The sequence below is a fragment of the Fusarium pseudograminearum genome, chromosome 2 (genome assembly GCF_000303195.2).
Source record: "Fusarium pseudograminearum CS3096 chromosome 2, whole genome shotgun sequence".
Classification (NCBI taxonomy): domain Eukaryota; kingdom Fungi; phylum Ascomycota; class Sordariomycetes; order Hypocreales; family Nectriaceae; genus Fusarium; species Fusarium pseudograminearum.
In genome coordinates this window covers 7,534,462-7,560,417 of record NC_031952.1, presented here as the reverse complement: position 1 = coordinate 7,560,417, position 25,956 = coordinate 7,534,462, and the positions used below count along the sequence as shown (strand labels likewise).

General features: G+C 46.7%; 6 protein-coding genes across 6 annotated transcripts, besides 9 other annotated features; 3 read left to right on the top strand and 3 right to left on the bottom strand.

The window, feature by feature from the left end:
- Positions 1-3,265: 3,265 nt before the first annotated feature.
- Positions 3,266-3,303: a microsatellite.
- Positions 3,304-3,819: 516 nt separating this feature from the next.
- FPSE_04821 (uncharacterized protein) lies at positions 3,820-6,185 on the top strand (the record flags this gene model as incomplete). Its single annotated transcript, XM_009257939.1, has 3 exons — positions 3,820-3,877; positions 3,928-4,700; positions 4,755-6,185. 3 exons carry the CDS (start codon positions 3,820-3,822, stop codon positions 6,183-6,185), a joined length of 2,262 nt encoding a protein of 753 aa, XP_009256214.1.
- Positions 6,186-6,977: 792 nt separating this feature from the next.
- Positions 6,978-9,948, bottom strand: FPSE_04820 (uncharacterized protein; the record flags this gene model as incomplete). Its single annotated transcript, XM_009257938.1, has 5 exons — positions 6,978-8,735; positions 8,783-8,968; positions 9,105-9,611; positions 9,676-9,730; positions 9,788-9,948. The coding sequence occupies 5 exons, from the start codon at positions 9,946-9,948 to the stop codon at positions 6,978-6,980; spliced, it is 2,667 nt and encodes an 888-aa protein (XP_009256213.1).
- Positions 9,949-12,007: 2,059 nt separating this feature from the next.
- On the top strand, positions 12,008-12,416 carry FPSE_04819 (uncharacterized protein; the record flags this gene model as incomplete). The annotated part of the gene is made up of 4 exons (XM_009257937.1): positions 12,008-12,021; positions 12,068-12,120; positions 12,330-12,347; positions 12,397-12,416. The coding sequence occupies 4 exons, from the start codon at positions 12,008-12,010 to the stop codon at positions 12,414-12,416; spliced, it is 105 nt and encodes a 34-aa protein (XP_009256212.1).
- Positions 12,274-12,395: a repeat region.
- A 13-nt stretch (positions 12,417-12,429) lies between the features above and the next one.
- Positions 12,430-12,472: a repeat region.
- A 318-nt stretch (positions 12,473-12,790) lies between these two features.
- Positions 12,791-12,860: a repeat region.
- Positions 12,861-12,964: 104 nt separating this feature from the next.
- Positions 12,965-13,260: a repeat region.
- A 171-nt stretch (positions 13,261-13,431) lies between these two features.
- Positions 13,432-13,484: a repeat region.
- Positions 13,485-13,599: 115 nt separating this feature from the next.
- Positions 13,600-13,621: a repeat region.
- A 29-nt stretch (positions 13,622-13,650) lies between these two features.
- Positions 13,651-13,704: a repeat region.
- Positions 13,676-13,705: a repeat region.
- A 965-nt stretch (positions 13,706-14,670) lies between these two features.
- FPSE_04818 (uncharacterized protein) lies at positions 14,671-18,126 on the bottom strand (the record flags this gene model as incomplete). Its single annotated transcript, XM_009257936.1, has 7 exons — positions 14,671-15,111; positions 15,170-15,466; positions 15,522-16,154; positions 16,235-17,265; positions 17,320-17,690; positions 17,746-17,969; positions 18,058-18,126. 7 exons carry the CDS (start codon positions 18,124-18,126, stop codon positions 14,671-14,673), a joined length of 3,066 nt encoding a protein of 1,021 aa, XP_009256211.1.
- Positions 18,127-19,463: 1,337 nt separating this feature from the next.
- Positions 19,464-21,011, top strand: FPSE_04817 (uncharacterized protein; the record flags this gene model as incomplete). The annotated part of the gene is made up of 4 exons (XM_009257935.1): positions 19,464-19,524; positions 19,590-19,744; positions 19,797-20,905; positions 20,963-21,011. 4 exons carry the CDS (start codon positions 19,464-19,466, stop codon positions 21,009-21,011), a joined length of 1,374 nt encoding a protein of 457 aa, XP_009256210.1.
- A 708-nt stretch (positions 21,012-21,719) lies between these two features.
- On the bottom strand, positions 21,720-23,876 carry FPSE_04816 (uncharacterized protein; the record flags this gene model as incomplete). The annotated part of the gene is made up of 2 exons (XM_009257934.1): positions 21,720-22,027; positions 22,088-23,876. 2 exons carry the CDS (start codon positions 23,874-23,876, stop codon positions 21,720-21,722), a joined length of 2,097 nt encoding a protein of 698 aa, XP_009256209.1.
- Between the last annotated feature and the right edge of the window lie 2,080 nt (positions 23,877-25,956).

Genomic DNA, 25,956 nt, shown 5'->3' with positions numbered 1-25,956 from the left:
GGACCGGATATGATCAAACCTCGCTCAACACAAGCTAGGTAGTTGCAGCAGTTGAGATCATTGGCATGCTACCCCGGTGAGTTCGTGATTCAAACTGATGTGATCTGTCGCTGATCATGATGACAGACCCGCGTCCACACGCCTGCATCAGTGACTATGCAGCGTGCCTTTCTCGTCAATGTTAACCTCTTATATGATATGCCTTGCAGGGGTTTGGGATAATGAAGCCTTGCGGCTTTGTAATGAGGATGCCGTCATTATCGTCTACAATGAAACGGTCCTTGCTTCCCCATCCTCCATTTTTGCTAATGTGGGTTGACAAAGGCACAGGGCCAACCCTCAATTTGCAAACGGACACCTGGGGACGGGTACCACTGATGAATAGCCAATATAGTGGCATTATGAATCGCACCACCTGCAACTGGCCCATCTCGACACAAAGATCACGCCGTCCTCAGGCCGCTCCCAGGCCGACTAGACTAATTTCTAGTTTGACAGAGCCTTTCTGAATGGAACAAACAAGGAAATCTGACTTGCTCTTAGTCAAGCTCGACTCGCACCAATTTGCGGCGTACATGCTCTGGCATCTGACTCGTTCTTCATTCGATTACACATGTTGTACAAGCCCATATTTCTCTGGCCAACAACTACATAATGCACAGTATCAGGCATGTCTTACCACTATTACCCACGACGACCTGCAGTAAACTCAGGCATTACAACCAGGCAAGCAACCACTATTCGAAGTAACTATATCCGTCTCAACCGGTGTGCTAGTGGATGCAAGTCAAGAAGTGCATAGCGATTGTGTCTGACATCCAAATTTGTCAAGATTGAGACTTATGGTACAACCCTGTATAGTCAAGTCAGACTTGGGGCGATGCAGGGAGCTTCTTACAACACTTATTTTGACGAATTGTTAATGAATAAAGGAAGCTCGGCCGACTCAAGCCACAGAATGGGGCACAGGCCACGTCAACAATAATAAGCGACGGATCTGAGGGCTGGGCCGAGGACGCTACGAGTTATCCGATGCTTTCTTGGCCATTCTGAGGCCTGTTGGTGGCTTAATTTGGAGCCTGATGGAAAACTAACGGAAGGTCATAACAAAGTGTTATGATAGAATCTTTCTAGAAGCAAAGCAATCTGCCTACTAACGTCGGCGATTGTTCTGGAAACTTTCCAAATCGAGAAACAACACGTCTTAGTGGTCATCGACGTTGAACAGAACCACACCACCCTTGCTTAGCCCACCCACGGAAGAGTGAGGTGACACTACTCAACACCAACCGGCCTCGCCGTGTCTCCATCTCTCACCACCAATTGTGAATTGCTATACCCCCGACAAGGGAGGTAAAATCCTGCAACAATACAGAGTAACCATACTCACAAAGGCACGACTTTGGCTGTCGCACCGGAAATTCTCTCCGTCACCCTACCGTATCAATACCAATATTTGATCCATACCCAGACCCATCCAGCCCTGTCAAGTTTCCGTGGCCTCCTTTCTCAGCGTGTTCCAGAAGACTTTTTTTTTCGAAGCCATAGGAGCGGTTTTTTTTTGCTCTTTAATTGGAACTATCGATTTTCGTTTTCTCGGGACACCCATACTGGCGGTGTCTAAAACGTCTCCAGTTTTGCAGCAACATCATCCACGTCAGGGAGCTTCTGCCGCCGCAACGGCCCGGGACTTGACACAGACACCTAGCATACAACAGGCAACATGAGTCGGGCCCCAGGCGGGCATCAGAAGAAGACACCGTCTGAATGATATCTTGTGAAGAGTCATCTCATATGTTGCTGGCATGGGGACTAGGCAGCTCAATGGCACGCTATCTGTGAACGGACGACGCCAAATCTGCGACATTTAATACAACATGTCATCGGCGCCGTCGATTCGTTCCACGATCGGCCTTCATCGGTGGAAGCACCTCTACAATCGACGATGATCGTACCAACAAACTCCATTTCCTTCATATACATAACCACTAGCGACCTAAGGTTTAGATGATGGTCGGGATCCCTAAGCTTACTGTCTACTAATAGCATAGATGTTCTACAAGAAGCGGTAAGGTCGGCCAGGGTCACATTGTTTCGCACGCCCCCACGATGACCCATCCTTTACCCGGGTATCTTGATACACTATGGTAATGTTTCGACTATCAGCAACCACGTATTGGGCACCTACCACGAGCCGAATATATGCGCAGGATAATCAAACAGGGCCACCCATACAAAAAATTTGCGTGTGCAATTTGATTTGTGTTTTTGTTCATGAATTTCTCGTCGTGGCAAAATAGCTTCCCTATATCGAATAGTGGCCTGCGGCTGAAGACCCTGGATCATCGCAAAGGTCTAGTGCCGGCCGAGCCCAACCGTGGCCACGGATATCTGTATTTCAACCTGGCTAGACTCAGTAGCTAGACCGGCGGTTGGATATACTACTCGCTAATTCGGTCTCAAAAGCCAGTCGGCAAACATTAGCCAGACCCTGGCATACATGCTGGATACCTATGTTAAGGTTTTCGGCCTGGTCAGAACGTGGAAGCCAACAGTTTCAGTTGTTGGCTTCGGTCCCGAACCTTTTGCCGGAACCTGTTTGCCAACGCTGGTGGCTGCCCTCCACTTCAGCCCTCTCTCAAAGAAGCTTTCAAAAGTCTGGCGCGAACAAGACCACCAACACTGGCCAAGCTTTGCCTGAGCTTTTCGCAATCTAAAATAGTGCCGATTAGACAGAGGGCTTATTGATAACAAAGAAACCATTCAGATGGAACCGAGGCACTGGTAGCTGGGACGCATGTTGTTTTAAAGTTGTGACTTAATTTGTAGTGGTTTCCTTTGTCTTGAATGAAGCCAACCAACAACAGCATCGCGCAAACCCAGCCCCTTGGTCCCGGTTCCGGCCTTTTCTGCATCTCGCCGGAGCATGAGACTGATGTATGGATATTTGCCAAGGAGTTGTCATGGTCGGAACCACACGCACCACTCACTTCCGTCTTGGCTTGAGGGCATGTGGAAGGCTCTTCTTTGTTCTTGATATAGTGCCTGCCTAGTATACAAGGAATGAGAGACGAAATAATCAAGTCAGTTTATGGCGTTTTGTGCCAGGCCTTGGGCGTTTTCTTTTTACAGCTTAAAGTTTAGCCACGCTGACCAATGGCACGCGTTACTATCGCCCCACACTCGTACTAGTTAGTTGCACGCGCAGTGATCTGCCACCTAAAGTTTTGAATGGTTACAGGCAATTCGACTTCTTTCATACCTACTGTCTGCCTGCCTGCCTGCCTGCCTGCCTACCTACCTCTTCATTCACCTGACCAGCCATAGACGAACGAGACCCAGCGCCAAGTACCCAGGCTTATGTGTTCGCGATGGCCTCATTGTAGAAATTGAGATAACAACTACGAATGGGGCTTTGACTGTAGCGACGCGCGACTGTTATTAACCTACCTGCCTACGCGTCTCAGCTTCATACACACTGAGGTTACTTGGTGGAAAACCTCCGTTTTCCTTTTCCTCCATCATCAGCAACTACCGTCTCGATTCATCCCAGTTGTAAATCGCTACTTCTCGGCCTGTGATTCACCGCTATAGTACTCACTCAGTCGGGCACCTTCCAATTGACACTTCATCACTTCACGTGACGTATATCACGTGATAAGACGAAGTGTCGCGCCTAGGTGAACGATAGACTTAGGTGTTGTCGCAAAGAGAGGGAGCATAAATATCACAAACCCTGTTGTTTCCATTCGTCAAGGAGCGGCTGTTCTTGACGAGGCATTTGGCAACAGGCCCATGTGTGCCAAATCCCTTACCAGGATGATAACAAGCATTTACACTGCCGTCGCCGGCCTTGGTGAGGTGCTCAGCAAAATCAGTATGTTATAGTCGACCTCACTTCAAGAGTATTCATTAATCCATTACCAGTACGCCCTCAATCCTACCAAGCCGCTGAGGGCCGTTCATACTTGAGTGGAGGCCAAGTTAACTTCAGCCGCGATGATGATGGCACTGCTCATGATAGTGAGCTGCGATGGCTTGACCGAAATGGCCTCATGGCCTTAATGGAAGACTACAAAGACTTTTCAAAATCTTTGTCAAAAGTTTGGGAGTGTCTTGAGCGCGAAAGCAGAGAAGAGTCGAACAGAGATTTGGCCCCCTTAAGCGCCAACATACTCGACAGCAATGACCGCGACGTGACGGAGATGTTCGCATCACAACTTAAACGAGTATTTCAGTTCCTGGACAGAGTGTACGAGATTCGCACAATTGTCAGAATTCGTGACAGCAATGAATTAGTCCCATCTGTTCTTGATTATGGCATTTCCCCGGATTTTGCTGCTAATTTGGAATCGATCAAACGCTTCATAGCGGATCCAGCGCTTCCCCTCGTTTGCAACAATATCTTGCGCAAACGCGATGCGCATGAGTGCGGGGTCTCGCAGTCGTTTATTGATCGAGTTACGCTTGATATCAAGGCAATACTTCGCAATCTCCCTGCACCCAGCTATGTTGCATCTCCCAACTATCGCCAAAAGTTACAGAATATGTTCCCACCGCCGCGAGAGACTCATTTCAACATGTATCCTTCACTTCCGGGGTCATTCCCTGAATCTGATGAGTCTAGAGAACTCTCTGAGCTACAGCCTACCCAGGAAGAAGTCCTAAAGATACTCGAGCAATCATTAACACATCCCATGGTCAGTCGACCTAGTTATCTCAAAACGGATCTTTTTCGTTCTAATATTGCTCAGACGAACCCCAATGGGACAATACCTCAGGACTACCGCCAGGAATTATACGAGACCGATGCACAACGTGTTTTGAAGGACAAATATGTTAGCACATTTGTCCGCCAAACTCCTCTTACCGCAGACCAGATAGGTTCTGTCAGATCTATCCTCAAGACTCGTCGCAAACATCCAGCCAAAATCACACCTAAGCGTATCGGTGCAACACGCCGACCCAAAGCTGTGCGCTTCACCGACGATACTGTTAGCCCAAGACCGCGAACTCACATGGGCCTGGAAGCGCCCAGAAGACTCAATCACAACGGGCGAGGGCATACTACGACTGATGACCTTCCAGCGCAGCGGCCCAGCTGGGCCCAACTGTTCAACATCCCAACTGCCACAGTTCAAGACCCAACCAGAAGTAGTATTTTTGCTTCATCCAATTTCAACATCTTCCGTAGTCGTGTGGAGGAAAGGGATCTCTATGACCCCAGTGTTCGCATTCAAGAACTACTGGATACTCCTTCATTACAGCTCCCAATAAGTGATGATTCGAGGGCTGGAATAGAGCAGCAAATTGAGGAGGCCAGACAAAAGGCTGCCGAGACGGCCCGTCTGGCTGCCGAGGCTGCGAAGCGTGAGGCTGAAGAGAAGGCTCGACAAGAGCGCGAGGAACGTCTCGCTCGATCTGGAGGGCTTCGTATGCCTAACAAGACACTCGTTGTGCCTGTTTCATCACAATGGCACCAAAGGGCCGTTTCGACACTCCGGGCAGCGCCTATTGAGTCCCTTGCAAAGTCTGCTGAGGGCGTTGATTTGCGAAGGCATGACTTTGCCAAGGTAGTCTCCTCGACTGAGTGGCTCAATGATGAGATTGTCAATGCGTCACTTATGTGGCTTGATCGAGCTATCAACTCAGCCGCCGGCATCAAGGATGTCAAGAAGAGCACTCGCAAGTGCTTTTCCCTCGGCTCTTTCTTCTTCAAGCGACTCCAAGACCAAGGCATCCACTCAACCCAGCGGACTCTCCGACGTTATGGTGTTGAGAAGAAGAATTTCCTCGACATCGATACCATCCTTTTGCCGATCTGCGAGCACTCCCACTGGACCCTGATTGTTATTCGGCCTTCCAAACGGACACTGGCACATATGGACTCCATCAACGCGGGTGGTAACTCCGCCTATACCAACCGTGCCATGGCGTGGATCAAGGATGTCTTGGAGGAGAACTTCATTCAGGACGAGTGGAAAGTCACTCTCCACGAGGCTCCTCTACAGAACAACGGACACGACTGTGGTGTCCACACCATCACCAACGCCATGTGCATTTCGCTAGGCCTCAGCCCCATCGACTCATACACCGCCGCCGACATGCCGACACAACGCATTCGCATTGCCTGTATGCTTCTCAATGGCGGCTTCACTGGGGATTTTGACCTACGAGTATATTAGTTGCATGTCAATGTGGCACTCATCAAAGGGTTCATCATCAACACATGATCTTGTACAAGGGCGTTTAAGGCAGAGTCGGTACACATACCTCTCATCTGAAAATGGTTTAAAATGTATTATTGGGCAGGCAACGAAGATACCACATGAAAGCAGTCGCATTTCACATGCATTACAAGGAGTTCACATCTTCATTTCTGGATGATAAGGACGATTATGTCTAGGGTACAAGATAATAAAATCACTTACCCAATCTAAACTAACCGTAACCCAACTTGTTGACGTTGTATCTCGTATTCTCGCCAGCCATGATGCTATAGGTACTGTCATATAATCCTCCCTGGTCTCCTCCGCAATGGGGCAGACTGATGTACCTTTGTCCCCTGAGGCTTCAGGGTATCAGAAACATTGGCCGCTGGAAGCACAAGAGACGAAATTAGCAAATGAGTCCATGCTGTTTAGACTATACTCTTGGGTCATTTATGTTTGTACCCTAAATCTCAGAGGCCATCTTTTATGCCACCCTGCCTTTCTCCTCCTGTTCCCTTGTAGCACTCACACATCTTAACATCCATCGTTGATCATAGGATAGGTAATGTTAAGAGGCTAGGTACCAACATCATTCATTATCAAATTATGCTGCCTAGTCTATATACTATCATATTGCTGCTGTATTGCAGCTGTACCTGAAGAGGCACCTGGTATCTTTTTTAAACAACCGCCTATCAGAAAGACAAAAAACACAACGCACAAAAGCAGTCCAGCTAATCTCCCAAGCACAAATAAAGCAAACCTTTAACGACTTTCTACCGTCTTTGCAAACAGAACATCTACAAAGCACGTCACGTAACTGTGGCCACCTTTACCTGCCCCAATATCGTTGGACAACTGCGTGCCAACATCATTTGCCCCAAAATGGCCCATAGACTGCAGCTCGATGCCTGCCAGTGGCATAGGTCTAGTGATTGTTTTCTCAATTGTGAGTGTAGCAGCGTCAGAGCTGTTGCTTGGCTTTCTTCCCGGTGGTTCATTGCTCTCTTGCACGTCTACAGTGATCTCTTGGAACACCATGATACCACCATACGACGGCGCAGTCTGAAGAGGCTCCTGTCGGGGCATGTATGGCACTGATACCTCCGTAGAGTCAATGGATTGGGTTCGGATATTGATCCCTGGGGAGCAAAGATTGATCGTCGAGCTGGATCGTGTCGAGTCAGCCATCGAAGTCGGGCGCCCAGCAACGTTTGACACAGATTTCCCTCTGGCCCGAGTGCTTCGGGTTGTGTCTGAACGCCCAAATGGCCATCGACTGGATGCCGAAGAAACAATACCGACTTGTGATTCTTCATGACGATCTGCCGTTTTGGCAATATGGCCGAATTCTTGATGTAGCCCTCGTGTGAATTCCTGGTAGGATTGTGTCGATACCTGACGCATCCTGAAGAAGCTCAGGGGCACAAACTCGCAGTTCGGGCTTGACAATACCGAGTGGATGGGAATGACGAGCCGTACTGCAATCATCGTTGCTTCTGAACGCTTCTCATCTCCACGACAAGGTATCCGGAACGTTGTCGATGTAAAGAGTGCATCCTCAAGTAGGGGCTCTTGTGTCCACTCGCGCAGGCCTTGGATGGTGTCTGCAATCTGTCCGGCGAACTCGGCCTCTCGGTCATTGCGCTGAGAATCATCCTTACACTTCTCCACGATTTTGGAGACCGGCATGTTCTCAAATCTCCTGAGGTAGTGCAGGTGCCAATCTTCTAAATCCTTAAACGGTAGGGGCATAGTTGGAAGTAGATGACGTGCGCCTTTTCTCACAAGGACCTCGAAGCTGGAGCTAACGCGGGCTCTGACGGCAAAGAAGCCTAAATGGGTGCCCTGCTGGATGTGGTTGTGTTCACTCGTGTAGCTTGCCATTTCCCTGAGCTTGGCTTCGAATTCAGGGGTTTGGATCTGCATATTTGATTTGATGAGATCGCTGACCTGATGCACCTCAGCAAACCGATAACCAGCCGAGATCAAACGCTCGTTATCGCGAGCTGATTCAGACCTGCGGACGAGGAACATTAGGGACCCGCGCCCATAGCCATAGCCATAATCCAGTGAATGCGAGCCTTTCTCAGCAATATCCAGACTATTGTGCATCTCTTCAACAACATCACTGCCTTCTAAGCCGGGCCCCCCTGCTATAGATTGCTTGCGCTGCTGTGGTTGTGGTTGGGGCTGTGGTCTCCGACCATTGGCGCCTGTTGGCAGGATTTGATCCCAGAGCACTCCGATGGATGTGAGGTCTTCCCGGAACCGATCGGCGAGAGCAGCAGCAGCGAGGCAGAAAAGCTCCCTGAATATCATATCGTAACTATCGATGGTTTCACCATGGTCGCTCACGAGCTGGATTCCTCGGCGCCCATCCTTGCGTGTGCGGGAGTGTGGTAATTCCGACAAATGATGTCTCATGCCTCCTATGAGACTCCATATCATGTTCCAGTTCCTTGATGCTTGGTACATCCAATGGAATAGAGGGTGGCCAGTATTGAATCCTTCCTTGGCGTCCTGCTTCTCTTAGTATCGGTCCTACCTGACTGTGAGGCAAGTCTTACCTTTTCAAGAAAAGAGTCAGTCACCACAGTGTTTGGGATGTATCCATCAGGATCAACCAGGATTCTTCCGCCCTTGTCGAAGATGGCTGCTGCGAGAGTAATCTGTTGGGCACGCAGAGCCATTCTTCTCATGTTTCTTGCTCGAAGGACTGCTGAGATGGCAATTACGAAACACGCCCCTAGAGACTGGTGTGTGTTAGCATGTTCTTTCGCCATCCTAGAGTGACAGGAAAGTCGGCTTCATATGTTTTGACAGCCAGGTTTTCTAATACTCTAGATAAATCCCTAGATCCCTTTATGGTCTGTGGTACTTTGCACTTACCAAGCAGATGACGACGACGACGGTGCCTGTTCTTGAGGGCTCATTGCCATTGGGCTTGATGCTCTTGAGTCGATAGCGAGTTCCAACAGCAGCACACCAATGCATACCGGAAACGGCCCCGGCCAGCACAACAGCCGAGATGCCTCGTTTCCACCATGCATTCGCCCACATAGCTCGAAACACGAAGAACATGGCCAAGGCGACGTTGCTTGCCACTATAGCAATGATGGCAGATCCTATAACGTATGCCGGTTGGTATACACACGTGTAGTTGTTGATGGAGGCATTGCCGAGATAGTGCATTCCGCATACAGCTGTTCCGCAGAGAACACCGCCGGCCACGAGTCTCCACCACGAGACTACGTTGTTGGTGCCAACAGCCATGAAGGCGGCAAGAAGCACCAGGATTGGGACGAAAAAAGATATCGCGGTGAAGCCGCTGGAATAAGCGACTTGCAGTTCGGGCTGCCCATCGGCGAGATCGATGGCTCTGTTACCGATAAAGTGCTGTCGATATATGATGATCAGTACGTGTTGAAAGTCGAAAGAGGCATGCAACTCAGATCCTTACCATACACCAGATAGATACTCCACCCATAGTGACTGCTGAGCCCATCAGCAGCAGACTGCTTCAGTTAGTGCTATTCTCTGATTTGTTTTTGACTACACGGTTATGAACATACTGGTTGAAGAGACCTCTAAAACCGGTTCGGCGGTTAATGAGTTCGAGAGTCGAACCAGCACCAACAAGACTGACCACATAGCTCAGGGCGACAAAGCCAGCGTTGTAGCTTTGTGGCACGATGTGGCCTTGGTACTTCTGAAGCAATGCTTCGGTCGACATATCGATGGATGTATGGAGCGGCAACAGAGAGTTGCTTCCGTCGTATATGGTGATGGCAAGGGTCTTGGACAAGATATCAAAGACATCTGGGACATCAGAGGTTCTTAACCGACACCTGCAGGCTGTATGATAGTGGAGTTTGTCATGTCGGCGTCGCTAGCCACTACGGACACGACCTGAGGTGAGGTCAACGTACGTCTGCTCTGCGTTTACACAAGGGAGAAGCAAGTCACACACCAAGAACCCGGTGCCTACTTGCCGCTAAGAAACGGGACATTAGAGGAGAGGAGCTAACTAAAAGGCCAATGCCCCGAGTCTTGCATCAATGGAGAAAGGTGGCCGGCCAGTTGTGGCTTGAGAGCCTCTGTTTCTCCATTAGAGTGACGGCGCTAAAGAAGCCATAGATCGCGAGTTGGTACAACGGGCATGATTAGTTTGTGCCGGAGGGCTGTCAACTTATCTTGCCAATTTCGTTAGCGTGATCGACTTTCTCCCTCGGGGATGACGAGTGTGTGGGCGTTGGCCATTCACAGTTGAGACATTGTATCGACAGAGATTGCCTGCAGCCTTTTTTTTTTCTCGCATAAACCAAGCAGTTGGGATTAGGGTTCGGCAACAGATCAAATCCTTCCTTTTGCCTTCCTAACATGGAAAGGGAGCTGGCAAGTAGAGAGCTGAGAGCTCGGAGTGTCCAGGGCCAGGGCCAGGCCTGCAAGGAGGCGGAGAGTGCAGTAGCCAAGTGTCTGACTTTTGAGTAACCCTCCAGAACCAGGTCCTGCCATTCGTCTAGCCCGGAGTGATCGGGATAGGGCACATGCAGCTTGCGGCTTTTACTTTCAGCTAACATGGATAGATGGATGGGAGGGAAATCGAGAGAGAGAAAAATACGTGTCACTAATTAAAAGTCAAAAGCAAAAAGTAATGCGATTTGATGTGATGCGACATGATACATCTCATGGCCTCGATCGAACATTCACCTGCTTTAATTATCACTTTACTTTGTCGCCGTGTCTTACCACGTAGCCAAGTTTCTTTAGTTTGTGGAACAAACATATTCCTGCGCGGCGTGTCTGGTCTAGAGACAAGAGATGCACTGAGCTACTTTTGTGAAACCGCATTCGTGGCAAGCAACCAAGAGCACCCAACCCACCTTTACTTTGTTTACCATGTCGTCGGGAAAATCAGCAAACGCCTAGTCAAACGAAGTGATCCGGGCTACCCTGATATCTGGCTCCAGGGTCCACAGTGTACGGTTACAACCCGGGCGATCTAATACGATCCCCCTCTCTTATTATATCTCGGCCATTACTTATCTGCCAGCCCGCAGAAGCAATTTCAACCCATGATCTATAAGGTTAGTGGCTTAGCAGGGACCCCTGTGAGCCTGTAACATATGAACCTGGTACAATACTGACGATAACGCTCACAGCCGAGGCTGAGACACACGACAGCATGATTTTCTACGTCCATAATTCAAGGAAGTTTATCTGTCTTGAAAAAGGCTCAAACCCCTTGTTGAAAAGGGCCCGTTCAAAGACATACATACATCTCCATCAAGGCAAAAACATCCTCGGTACTCGGTACCTCCCTGGAGTCATGTTCTAAGCCTAGATCTCAAACTGGAATGTAACATGGAAAAAGAACCAGTAGGAACATCAGGCTTGTCTCGAAAAGGGAACCCTTTGCCTCCCTTTTTCTGATTCTCATCTCCCTTTGAGTTGACCCTACGACGCCATTCCGTCGCACCTTAAAGCTTGGATTTCAGATTGACTCCTTGCATTTCTTACGAGACTGACCTGCTACTATGCACTGCAGTCATCATCAGGTTCTCGAGTGTTGGTGTTGTGCACGTACGTACAATACATAGCACAACACGATGTGACCCGCTGTAACATCATGTCTTACTTCTTAACCTTGATGACGAGAACCCGCTCGTGAATCTGCCATGTGTCCGTTGACAGACAATTTTTAGTCTAGACCTCGTGGTGTTCCGGATATCTCGCCTTGTTTTCTGCATCATGCCGAACGCCGTGCATGCAAGTCTACAATCACACTAACCATGGCACTGGCCAAGTGAAGAATCAAAAAGCATTTGACATCTACTAACTGCCCCCAGCAGATTTCATTACCCGTCATGGCGTCCACCATGGCTTAATATCGAGGATCCTTCGGGTAAGCGCACGATCGAAAACCCCCAACCCAAGGGCATACACTAAATGTGGATCTTGGTATCAATCTCTTTAAGACCGAAAGTTGTTACTTTTAGCGCCCCCCACTAAAATGACCCCACTTTTCCATTTTTCCTGCTATAACTTTAAGCTATACTTTTAATTAGTATTATTATAATTATTATAGAGTTAAATAAATACTAAAAAATATAGAATTAAAGGAAATTAAAGGTATTACTATAGATTATAATATAAATAATTATATTTAATATAAAAATAGTGCAATTTTATATACTATAGGGGTTAAAAATGCTATTTATAAATCTATATTTAATATAACTTTTATATCTAATAAAGAGCCTACTTAAGCTACTAAAAACCCTATTAACTTTATGCCTTTATAAGTTATATAATATATTAATAAGGCCCTTATAATTAACTTTAATTTAATTAACCTTTTCTATTAATTCTTATCTATTTTTATAGTAAATAGCTAGACTTTTTAAATAAATTAAGCTAGCTAAGATTATAAGGGTATTATATAGAAGGATATAATAATTATTAAGCTATTACTTTTCTTTAGGCTTTTTATTTATATAACTTTCTATCCTTTAATAAATTATTATAACTTTTAGAAAAGCCTTATAGCTATAAAAGAATATCCTATCTATAAGATTATAAGATTTATACTATAAAATTAATTTCTCTTTTTATATTATATTATTTAACTTTATAATATTAATACCTTTAATCTATATAAGGTTAAGCTATATAAGGTATATTAGAAGGTTAACCTATAGTTAAATATTATTAAAGCTATCTATTTATACCTTTATTAGCTAGAAAGCTTTATATCTATTAATAAATATATAATTTACTATATTAAGTAAAGCTATAATACTATTAAAATACTAAAAAAACTAATTAAAAAAGGATATAAAATTTAAGTTATTATAAAGGTAAGTTATTTTATTAATTAGCTATAGTATTTATTAATATATAATATAATTACCTTATAATATTACTATTAGTAGCTTTATATTTAATCTCTTAACTATATAATAATATTAAATCTAATATAATTAGTTATTATTTTCCTTATAAAAATACTATTAAAATTAATATATTATATCTTTATTAATAACCTCTTTTTATCTATAAAGCTATTTTAAGTTCTCTATAAATAAGGCTTTATTACTATAGGTATTATATACCTTAACTTAAGTATTTATTATAATCTTATAGAATTAAAAGTAAAAGATAAAAAGGGTAAGCTATAATATACTTAAAATACCCTTTATAAAAAGACTTTACCTAATAATTAGGTATTTAATATATTTTTTAATATTTTTATATTTAATATATTAAGCTAATATTTACCTTAAATGCTATATTTAGTTTAAAAGGATTAAAAGCTTATTTTAATACTTATAACTGCCTTTATAGGTAATAAGAAGGTTATTATATAATATTACTGCCTAGCTATAATAAATATATAAAATTAAGCTATATAAAAAGCCTTTAGTAATAAAGCTAATTAAAAAGTTATAATCCTTAAGTTTTTATATATATATAATAATTATATAAATGCTATAGACTATAATAATTAGCTTTATTTCTATAATAACTAGAAGTATTATACTTACTATAGAGGGTATTATATAATTGCTTAGAGCTTCTTACTTAAGGTTATTATTATTAATAGCTATATCCTATAAGTATAGCGCCTTAAGGCCTATAAAGACTAGGTAAAGTTACCTAAAGACTAATAAATACAGCTAGCTATAGCGCTATACCGCTAATATAGCCTTAAAGCTAGTAGCTAGAAGTATATCTAGGCTTTAAATACCTTTATACCCTCTAATAGGTATATATAAGGCATATATAATAACTATAAGAAAAGCTACTATTATAGCTATAAAGGCCTTATTATAATAGCCTTATAACCTAAAGGGGGGCTATAGCGTATAGTAAAGATCTATATAGAATATAATATACCCTTATATACTTAATAGAAGTGCTGGGACTTCTTCTATAGTGTATAATGCTAGTAAATTTAAGTATTTATTCCTATGGCGTTAACTAACCTCTCTGATAGGCTCTGACCCTTGCCTCGCTAATCTGACGCTAAAAGTAATAACTTTCGGTCTTAAAGAGATATGCAAGTGCCAGCGTAATCATGATGTTTAGTGCGCTCTGACCTCGAAACGGGTAAGGTAAATCACTTAATTCGGTATGTGAGTTGGTGGGTGAGGTATATTCAACCTGGAAATTCAATCACAGCCCCGCCAGCCCATTGACTTTAGCCACAAAGCCATCGTCTCGTTGGATTGAAGTCAATCACGAGCATTGGCTCACCCGCAGAGTCCTCGGCAAGCCTAACGAAAGTCTGGGTAGGCTATGTAGGGTCCTTGATTCCGCTCCATAGATGGCGTTTTGTTGAGGGAGAAATGCAGCGTCATGAGCCGTAAAAACAAGTATATGTAGATAGCTTCAAAGCCTCCCGCCTTCCATCACGACCCTCCAAGTCTGTTGCTACTTTATCCCGTCATTGTTATTCGTGTAGCAGCTCGTCCGCAAGCCTCCTCAGGTAGAATTGGCGGATCTCAGAAGGCAAACGATCGAAACTCTTGGTAATCCGGCTGATGTCTTGGCGTCCCTTCTCGTACGCGGCCAAATCCCGGTTTCCATATACATCTCTGCCCGTTGAGTAACCACTTTCAAGATCCCGGAAGAAAACGTTGACCGCGACGCTAAGATCCGTAACTGGGCTGGCCGTATGGAACCACATAGCTGGGATAAACAAAAGATCACCCGGATTCAAGAATGCTTCATAGGGGTTGGTCGATGCCAGTCGATGCGTATCTAGGGCTGAAAAGACGTCAAGGCTGGAGCTCGAGGCACCTGGTGCAAATGCTAAATGGCTAACGTCAGTTGGTGGGAAAAGAACCATCCGCTTTGAGCCTTGGATCTGCGTATAAACGTTTGCCATGACCTGGAATTATCAACCGGTTAGCCAGACAAGGCAGCTTATAGTTTCAAGGTTGACTTACATCGTAGTGCAGCCACATGTTTGCTCGACCAGATATTCTCAGCACGGAACTGAACATCCGATCCTTGACCGAGCCAAGTTCTTCTGGCAACCGAAAGTCGTCAGCCAAGCCTGGGAAATCCTCTGCAAGGTTTGCCGGTGCCTCTGTAGGCTTTTCTTCGGAGAGAGCACGCAAGTATAACGCTTCTCCTCTGGCGGCTTTAGTCATGAACGATGAGAATGGCTCAGTGACGTAACGGAAATTCTTGGAGTTGAAGTCCATCTTGCCCGTCGAAGTCTGGCATTCGTGGACAACAACCTGATATTCCAAATTAGCAAGCCAATCTGGGCTCGGATGGACTAGCTTAACCAACCTCTTTAGTCTCACCCACACTCTGGATCATGGATTCCGAGTTCCATTTCTCCACGCAGCCACCCAAGTCCAGGCCCTCGATGATGACCGGCTTTCGATTCTGGACCAATTTTTCGAAATCGGATTTTGATTGCAACTTGATCTTTGGGATTGCAGTGATACAGGCATTTGATTGGGGCCCAGGATGCACACCGTCTGTCGTTGGCTGTGTCAACTTTGGTGAATTCTGATAACTGACAACGACTGGCTTATTACGAATTGTTCTACCGGGATTCATCTCAGAGACGACATCTGCAAGGTCAATCTTGTAAACGCCTGTGTCCCAGAATGTTCCCATGGAAAAGCAGGTAGCTCCTCCGCCAACGATGACCAGTTGAGAACCAGACGAAACAGTTGCAGAGCCTACCATGAAAGGCAGCTTTCCGACCTTTTCTCCCAAATCAACGAGATGAACCTCTAGTGATTTGTCCTTTACGGTAAGACAAGCCATGGATTGGCCTTGTGAAGAAGGATCTTGACCAACACCACCACACACAAAGCTCAAGGGCTCGATATTGGCAGTTTGGGCACCGAATACGGACAAGGCCCAGGAGTGTTGGTCATAATTTGGGACATATTCAAAATGGATGCTTGGCTACGTCCCCGTCAGTATATCATTCTTGGCGCAATTGCAAGTATTATCTTGCGAGCCTCCTGAAGTGTGAGATAACATACCTCATAAGTTGTGACATCAACAGTCCAAAAGTAGGCCTGGTTGTTGATCTTTCCTTCTCCGTCTATTCCACCCGCCAACATGCCTTCAAAGTGCCCATGCTTGCTTCCAAGGTTGGTTGAAGCTACGGCAAATGCTCCAAAGGTAGAGTTGGGTAATACGCCAGAAACCGCACATTTGAGCCATCCTCTGACAGGATGGAAGATAAAGTAATCCGATGATATTTCGGAGGGCCCTGTCTTGCCGCCCAATACCAGAGCGAGTGACGAACCCGGTAGATGGACAGTAGAGTGTCGAAACAAAGGAACAGGCAGGTCAAATGTCTTTTCCCAACTGTTCGAACTTTTCTTCAATGCCCAGCAATCACTGAAAGCCTTTGAGGGAGAGGCACGGCCTCCAACAAGCAAAAAGTCTCCCTGCCCCAGGTCTGTAGTCGTATGGCAGATCCTTGCTGAAGGTCCGACAGGTGCCATTTCGAGAGAGTTGCTGCTTTCTTGAATAGAGTATATGTCACATGAATCAAGTCTCGCATTGATCCCCATGCCTAAGGTGTGGACCAGGTATTGTCCTCCTTCTGGGCTGGATGCTACCAATGGTGACCCGAATCGACGCTTGGGTGCGCCCAAAGATTTGGTAACTACCATGTTTGCTTTGACATGCTTGCCAGACGGAGAGGCCAGCATCTGTTGCCCAGCACCCTTCTCACTCCTATGATAAGATGTGGCATGTAGAACAATGTAGTGCCTCGCGAAGAGAATAAATTCTTCCCATTCATCAAAAGGCTCCACATCGTCCAGAGCAGCCCGTTCGGATGAGTTGAGAAACACCTCGCTGTTCCAAGCCTCCCACAGATCCCAGACATCAACACTATTCCAGCCTCGCTTCTCAAACCGGGTGCGTTGGCTGTCAACGGTTGGATACTGGTGTACAGATTTGAGAGATGTGTTGAGCTTGTTGAAGTGCTTCAACATGGTGCTGGCAAAAGGATGATCCGGCCCATGAGGTAGGATTTGCTCCAAAAGGCAGAATTCAGCTGGAGACGATTAGCTTCATGATAGAGAGATACAGAATATTGGAAGTGAAATACCCTGTCCGATAGAGCTTGCCCATTGGATAAGAGCGTCTGCCGATATCGTGTCCATGTAAGTCACCGAGACTTCGGCAACAAACAAGACTGAACATTCGGATAAGGGTAGAAACGACTCGAGACATTTGCGTAAGGTTTCCAATTCCCTGAGATCGCACCCCACCTGGCAGTATTTGTCACTGCGAAGAAGGAGATGGTCTGTGTCTTTTTCACTGATGTAAGGATCTTCGCCCAACAACTCGCTGAGCTGCGGGGTGCCTAGGACGATTGCTCGCTTCTTTCGCATGAGATCCGGGTAGTCGACATCTATGAATAGTGCATCCCCACAAGAATCGCCATATCGATGGTATGACTGCCAAGGAAGAACATCACTTAAAGGATGCGATGAGTGCTTGGGAGTTACAGTTGAGATGGTCATTTACTCACCTTCCTGCCCCGAGATTAATGACCACCTTTCTTCGGCCCGGCTCTGGGGTAGTGATGAATTGACGAACTATCACATCAATGGCCCTAAGTCTCAGCCAGTATCCACGATTTATGAGAGGAGCTCTCCGTTGGAACTTGTTGACGAAGTATCGAAAGAAGTGCAGCTCATTGGGGTAGTAGAGCCGTTCAACACTTCTCTTGGACACAATGCTGCTGCTGTTTGTCTGCGAGTGTTGTCAGTTAGTTACCTGATTAATTGTGACTAGATATAAAAGTTATGCTGTAAGTGTGAAAGCGAAATAAAAAACTTACCCCCATGATCAGGTCATCGAGAGCCTGCGTCTTGGCCACCCGTGTGGACGAGGGCTTTTCTTTGGCCATGGTAGATGCAATGTACTACTCACCTAGGCAGTGAGAACTTGCAAAGGGGTCGATTTGCCAAATCTGCAACAAAGATTGACTTTGTCAAGACGTTGGATGGAAAGAATTGTTAGTGAATTGTGCCCGTCTCATCACTATTTGAGGTTTAGCGTGTGTGGTAGGGTCCATCATGACTGCGGTTGCTTTACTCCTCTAGCGTCGCACTGTTTGTTATCTTGATAAGATACGAGAGTCGACGTCACCCGACCTATCTGTTAATGCTGGGGGGTGCCAGAAAACCTGACCTCAAAGCTGAATAAAGAAATAAAAGATAGCACAAAGGGTGCTGACTTGAGGTCATACAGTGCCTTACTTATTTCGTCATCTAAACTGTCAGTACTGTTATTATTTTTGTCCTCAGGGTAGGTACCTACTAGGCAGGACACTAGGACCTGCCCGATGCCTATCCCACCTGACGTTGTACTACCAGGCGACAGCTTATATATACTACCTGGCAGGCAGGGACGCAGGTGCACTTTTCTTCAGCATGATCTTTATTGAGTGGGTTCCTATGATCTCAAGTTCGAGGGGTTTTGTTGAAACAATGATGAGCTTCAATAAGCATCCTAGTAATCAATGTATTGCTGTCTGCTTGCTTGCTATCCAGGGTGGGATATCCATACCTTGGGTGAATAGTGCCTACCTGGTGGGTTTCCCCTCTTCCCCACTAAGCCCACTGAGCTTGCTGTCAAGGTACCTTTCTAAGCAGTGTAAGCCGAGTTGGAAAAGTCAACCCATAAGCTCCAAGTATTGAGAAGAATACATCATCTAGAGTTTGTAATATGAGGAGTTAAATTAACTTACTACTATATGACAGGTAGGTTAGCTTCTTGTGTTCTCGTGAGTTACCTGTTATCCCATGCCCCGAGGTTGAAAGTAACCAGGGACTAAGGTTACCAGGGACAGTGGATCATGTACTAGACAAGGTAAGGTGTAGCAGGGCAGGTCCCAACCTTGAAGCTTACAACCCACCGCGCTTCTTCGTACGGAAGTCTTCCACTCATTCCCTCCTCCCAACCTCTCACATCACCGCCAAAGTTGTTAATTCAACCTCGCACCACCTCGACAGGCCATGTTGAGTGCTTCGTGTTAACATACGCTTCAAATCAGTACCGCTTCTCTTTAGAAAACACTCCATTTCCGCCGCACCGTTCCCAATACCGCATTCGCGCACGACATCGTCCACAACCGAAACCGCCTCTCGAGCGTCGAGCTCGAGTCTTTGACTACGGGAATACACACGACACAACCAGCACCTGGCTAGATACTAGCCTGGCCCCCAGAGCCTCTATTTCACCATGACCAGCCCGGCTCTTAATTTCATCACCTTCAATCAAGATCACAGCTGTCTTGCTGTCGGTAGGACCGCCTTGCCCGCATCTTTCTTTGTGTGTCTTGGGACTAATTGCGGTTCTGCTCTGTAGGCACTTCCAAAGGCTTTCGTATCTACCACACAGATCCGTTTTCTCGAATCTTCAGCAGCGATGATGGTAACATTGCCATCATCGAGATGTTGTTCTCGACATCCCTCGTCGCTCTTATCTTGTCTCCGCGACATCTAATCATTCAAAATACAAAGGTACAAGAGCTCAGTCCTCACGGATAGCCAACATCACTTACACACACATTAGAGGGCATCCACCATCTGCGAACTCACGTTCCCTTCAGCCGTCCTGGCCGTCCGACTCAACCGAAAGCGACTTGCTGTTGTGCTTGAGGAGGAGATATACTTGTACGATATTAGCAATATGAGCCTTCTTCATACCATTGCGACATCGCCAAACCCGTCCGCTATATGCGCCCTCTCACCATCCTCCGAGAACTGTTTTATCGCCTACCCCTTACCAAAGCCTCGAGAAGACCCCGATGCGAATCGACCGGCACATGCTCCTCCTCAGTCGACTTTTGTTGCGCCCACGTCAGGCGAAGTCTTGATATTTGACACCCTTTCGCTCAAAGCAGTCAATGTTATTGAAGCGCATCGATCCCCGCTGTGCTGTATTTGTCTGAACAACGAAGGTACATTACTAGCCACAGCCAGTGAAACAGGCACCATCATTCGCGTCTTTTCAGTTCCCAAGGGCCAGAAGTTATATCAATTCCGGCGCGGCACATATCCCTCTACTATATACAGCATGTCCTTCAACCTCAGCTCAACTTTGTTGTGCGTTTCTTCAACCTCGGACACGATCCATATCTTCCGACTTGGGGCACCACCCGGAAATACCACGCCAGCTGGTGCGCCTATCGAATCACCCGCCTCGCAGCGACAGGATCGTTGGTCTCGAGCAAGGAGTTATGACGATTCCGAGTCGCCAGGTGCCAGTGCAGCAGACTCGCCGAAGAACGAACCAGCAGACCTGAATGGGCCGGGAGCCGGGGCAGGCAACAACCAAGGGGGCCACACAAGGGGCAGTGGCTCGTTCAGCAGTATGCTCCGTCGATCTTCTCAAATCATGGGTCGTGGCGTTGCGGGAGTCATGGGATCATACCTGCCCCAGTCCGTAACAGAGATGTGGGAACCGTTGCGAGATTTCGCCTATATCAAGATTCCCAAATCCGCCGCTGCTTCTGGTGCCTCGCGGACTTTGCGGGACGCGCCCGGTGGTCCGTTACGCAGCGTTGTAGCTATGAGCAGTAGCAGCCCACAGGTCATGGTTGTGACAAGTGATGGAGGCTTCTACGTTTACAATATCGACATGGAGCACGGCGGAGAAGGTTATCTTGTAAAGCAATTTTCGTGAGTACATCGTTCTACTTATTAATTACAGAGACGTGCTAACAGCGTACACCACAGTGTCTTGGAAGGCGACGACAAAAGCGACGCTTCAGGATATGGCAGTTAGGACAACGCCCTCGAGTGAGAGGCCATCTGTCACAACAAGTAATTGTGCTGGAATTTTACGGCATGTAGGGGAGGTCAATATAGCGGAAGCATTGCTATGGGCGTTTATCGGATTGGGTTTACACTTTTCGTATGATTCGTGTTTCGAACAGGAACTATTCTTCTCTTAATATGTACACTGTTTTCGTCGATTTCTTGCTCCCCGTCGTGGATATCCGGGTGGAACGCATGTTGTCGAGAGATCGTATCGGTAATCCAAATGAGTTCCACAGCAATAAGAAGGAATTGTAATGAGTAATGAAATATGTGCGTTAATCAGAGAAGTATTTATCGATCCAAAGCCATTGGTAGTCATCAGTCATCACCATATGTAAACAAATTCGAACTTGCCCATTGTCCAAATACAAGCCAAAACATATTCCAGAGCTAGGACAATAAAACAAGTAAACGTGCCTGCCAAAAACGCCAAAAAAAAAACGAAGGCCCTTTGAAATACATTCAAAGATGTCTTATGTCAACGATGCGCCTATCCAACTGCAAGTCCAGCCCTGCAGTTATTTGAGCTGATTCGTCCGAATAAGAAAATCTTAAAGCGAAGACAGCCCAAAAGGAAGTTCATCTGTGCATGAATATGGTAAAAACACAAAACAAGGCCCTGGTCGATCCAGAGGTCTGCTGAAAAGGATCACAATGCGCTGGCTATGTCGCTTCAACGGGAGTATGGCCGATTCATAAGGGCAATTTCTCGTGCAATTTCAGCCCACTCCAGCGTTCTCTTAACCTCGGCGTCAGGGTCACCATCCTGCTGAAGCGCCTCCTCGTACTTCAATAACTCGTAGGCAAAGCGAAGATGAGGTTGGATGATGACGTTCAGACGACGGGCTCTAACGTAACAGTACGCGTGAGGAAATGACATCCCTTTCGATCGCATAACCTCAGCAATGCAGATGGTTGCGCTTCGAGATACTCCCACACGACAGTGCACCAGTGTTGCAGTGCCATTTCGTCGACCACGGTCTGTATATCAACATTAGCTTTTACAAATTCGATCATTATACCCTAGCAGATTCAACTTACCAATGAAATCAAGACATCGAGCGAATTCCTCGGTCAACGGGTCGATACCATTGTCCTGAACCCCTTGCACTACACATACGTTCTCCTTACCCCAAGCCTCGAGGTCCCCCTCTCGCCACATGGCTATCTCACCAACACTGAGAATTTGGGTAATACCAAGCGCCCGTAGGAGATCAGGATTATTGGCATGTCCCAAGTTACCCAAATACATATAGTCTAGAACGCGGCTCGGGAAAGAGCCGTCCAAGGCGGCGAACCAGCTTGGCTCGTCCCTTGTCAGGTGAGTGATATCCGTCAGGCTAAGTCCTTTGCAAACAGGAGATTCCCGGAGCAGTCTTGGAGTGATCGATGTCAAAAGCGCAACATCTGTTGGGTACGCGAAGAAGTTTCGCTTCTTCTCAGTGTGGAGTTGCAACCACGCCTCAGGAATGGGCCGTCCAGTACTGTAACTGAAGTACGCGATGCTCAGCATAGTCGACTCAGTGTAACCATCTGCGCAATGAAGCAATATTTTGTGAGGTCTAACTTCAAAAGCAGACTCATGATCGGATGGCATGGGTGAATCTCCCTCTGCGTCCACATCACATGTGCTCAGACCTGGATCAGGCTCCGGGTACGAACCATGTGCCAGGTGATAGATCCATTTGCAGGTTTCTAGAATACCATCTGCTTCTGAATGCGACCATGTTGGTGGGAGAATACTGCCAGAAGATGGAAAGTCGAGGAATCGCTGCTTGCCATCTTGGTCAGGACTTTCAGCGATAAGCTGAAGAGCCAATGGGTTCAGTCGTCCGAGGTCACTACACTCAATCAAAATGTCGTACTTTTGCTCTTCGGGGCTCCCTTGTTCGGGAGTAGGTCCCATAAAGACATTTTTGGAGAACTCAGATGCTTCCGTCATCGCCCACATCTCTCGCCTTTCCTGGCTAAAGAAGTCGAGGACATTGCCTGTCAGATGACCAGACTCATCGACGGCCACAATCTCAGAGTGATTTCCCTCGAATTTAGAAAACGGATTTGTGCAGACAAAGGTGTGATACTCTGGCATCCACTCGCCTTGGTCTTGGTGTTTTTCACGCCATAGTTTCTGTGCATTTGCGATATCCCACGCCACTTTGCGAGTTTTGTTCAAATCCTGACCATAAACAATTATGTCCGACAGCACAGCCGTTTTCACGGTTTGGATCTGAAAGTTCCTGACAGAAAAGCCCTCGCGTGGATCTGCCTCGATGAACCTAGCAGGGCTGTTGGGTTGAATGATTTCGTTGGGGGCGATGGCACCCTTAAGTCGCGCACAGTTGAGGTCTCCGTCAGCTTTTACAAGAGTGAGAGCTCTGATACAAGAGGGGGTTGGTCTTGTAGCACGTCGCCTGGCAGCAAAAAAAGACTGTTGAACATGGTTTTGGGGATGAAGGCCATGGAACCATGGGAAGACAAGCGCAGGATCGGGCAATGGTTGGCGTGAAGCGACATCAATTGCTTCCGCAACGTTGAGCGCATCAAGCTCATAGATAGAAAGCTCGCCCGAATCGATTCGCTTGAAGCTATCGAGGGGATATAGAGCCGAGGTTTGTTGCAGTTGATCCTGAGCCGGTGGTGATGGTGGCGGGGTGTCGAGTTCATCAGGACAGGCGGGTCCAGTAGGACATATGGGGAGGTGTTTGTTAGGAATTGGCCCGGAACATGGCGAAGAACTAGAGGTGGTGCTGGATTCGAGAGACAGCGGCGGAGTGATGGTACTTGAGGGACGATGAGGCGGAATTGGTCGAGCGAGCGCAATGGTAGTCATAGCAGCGGAGAGCAATTGGGACAGATTGGATGGACAGGTAAGCTTATGGTGGAAAGCTTGCAAGAAGTATGTAATGCTGCCGGGCGGCAGACGAGAAAAGATATGGACGGGTTTATATGCAGTATGTTGTACAATAATCTGGCCAAGGTCCAAGTAAGACAGATGTCTTTGAAATTGGTCGGACAAACAGACAGCAATTCAAACAAAAACCGTATGCTAAGCAAGAAATGCGATAGATATGCTGCTGTCCTCAGCCACAAGACGCTGGAGGAACAGGGGTCAAAAGCTTGAGGGATGATGCAAGAGCAGGAACACAGATTTGAGAGGCACGCGATTTCGTTCTTCCTGTAACCGGACTACTGTCGCACATGCCTGAGCTCAGATCAGAATAAGAGACAAGGCACCATGAAGCCAGCCACAGGGTCGCTGGATGGAATGCTGTGAGATGATGCGGGGAGGTTGAGTTTCCAGAAAAATGAAGCCCAGGGTAAAAGAAATGGAAGGGGACTTTTATTGCAAAACCGGCGAGGCCAGAGTGTGTCTCAGATTTCCTGCACCAGATTGTCGAATTGAAATCAAAGAACAAGATAAAACGATGCAGGCTCGAGATAGTGTCGGGTCTGGGTCTGGGTCTGTCGCGTGCAGGTAGTAGTAAACCTGGGCGGGGCTTGGGGAGATAGATCGTCACTGATTTGCTGAAACTTGGGTACCTATTCAGTCGATTGATAGGCGCGAGCGAAGGAATTGATATGATGAAGAGCAAAGGCTCAGTAGATAGACTAAAATAAATGCAGGACGAATGTGTGAAGCCAAGAAAGATGAAGGAGCAGAGATGGTAGAGAAGAGGGGAACAAGATGACGGCCGGTAGTCGGATAGATAGTGTAGGTACTCAAGTACTGTATATGCAAGGAATGGAGGGTCGTAAGGTAGTTTCAGCACGGCAACGTTTTTGGTCTGTTTATCGAGCAGTTGGACTATGTCGATGTTGGTTGGATGGTTTAGAAATGCAGATGGCGGTTGGCTGATGGCGAATCTTGATGATAGATGATAAGGGTGGTCCGGTCCCGGGGGGTGAGCAAACGGGCAGTGCCTATATATGTTGTACCATGCCAGCATTTGTTTAGACGCCTACTTGCATATATATATATATATATCAGAAAGGCCAGGCAGTTTATTGTATAGCTATCTAGGATTTTATTCCTTTGAATCCAGGAGACATTCCTCAACCTGCCACTGTGAGGTCCGTGATATCCAATGTCAAGCAAATCTAGCGGGCGTTTGGGGTTCATGATAGTGGTCAACACCAAGGAAACGATGGGTGACCTAGGACCTAGGCGGGCAACCATTGGGGGAGGATCCACTAGAAACGCAACATGGGGCGGGAAGCTGGCGCTGCGTCGCCGTTATAATTGGTGGGGAGCTGCATGCATGAGCGGGGAAGCTGGACGCTACTGTATGGAGTCTCTGCAGGCTTTGGATCACACTCGACAATCGACTTTGCATCTCGACTCTGGTTAAACATTGCACCAACAACGTTTTATGTATGAGATCTGTGCAGTAGTCTCGAGTGGCTTCCATGGGATGCTCATTATTTGTATAGCACCCATGACCACTTCAGGGGCAGACCAAAACTCCAAAGTGGCATGTCAGTCGAGGTCAGTCCAAGGTGATGTGACATGACCATCACGGGCCAGAACAAGACAAAGCCGGTGCATTAGCGCCCTGCGACGCGATGCGAACAGAAAAACAGCCCGCCCCAAGCTCAAGCTCCCTTGTCTCGTCCCCACCGACCTTAAAACTTTGGACATCCTCCTCCACTAGACTACTCTGACTACTAACCTAAGAACCTATCTGTATGAACCTATCTCTGTCAACAATGACAAATTGATAATTCAATGCTTTTATCAGATACGTCTGTCCTACAAGCAAGAGATAGTGCCTAAGTGCTTTGTATACAATCGATATCTAAGTAGTACATAACCTTTTCGATGCACCACGGGTAATAAAAGGCTCTCTCCCTTGAAACTCCACTCTTTTCTACGACCCCAAACTTCAAACTCCATGGTATCCATTTCCTCA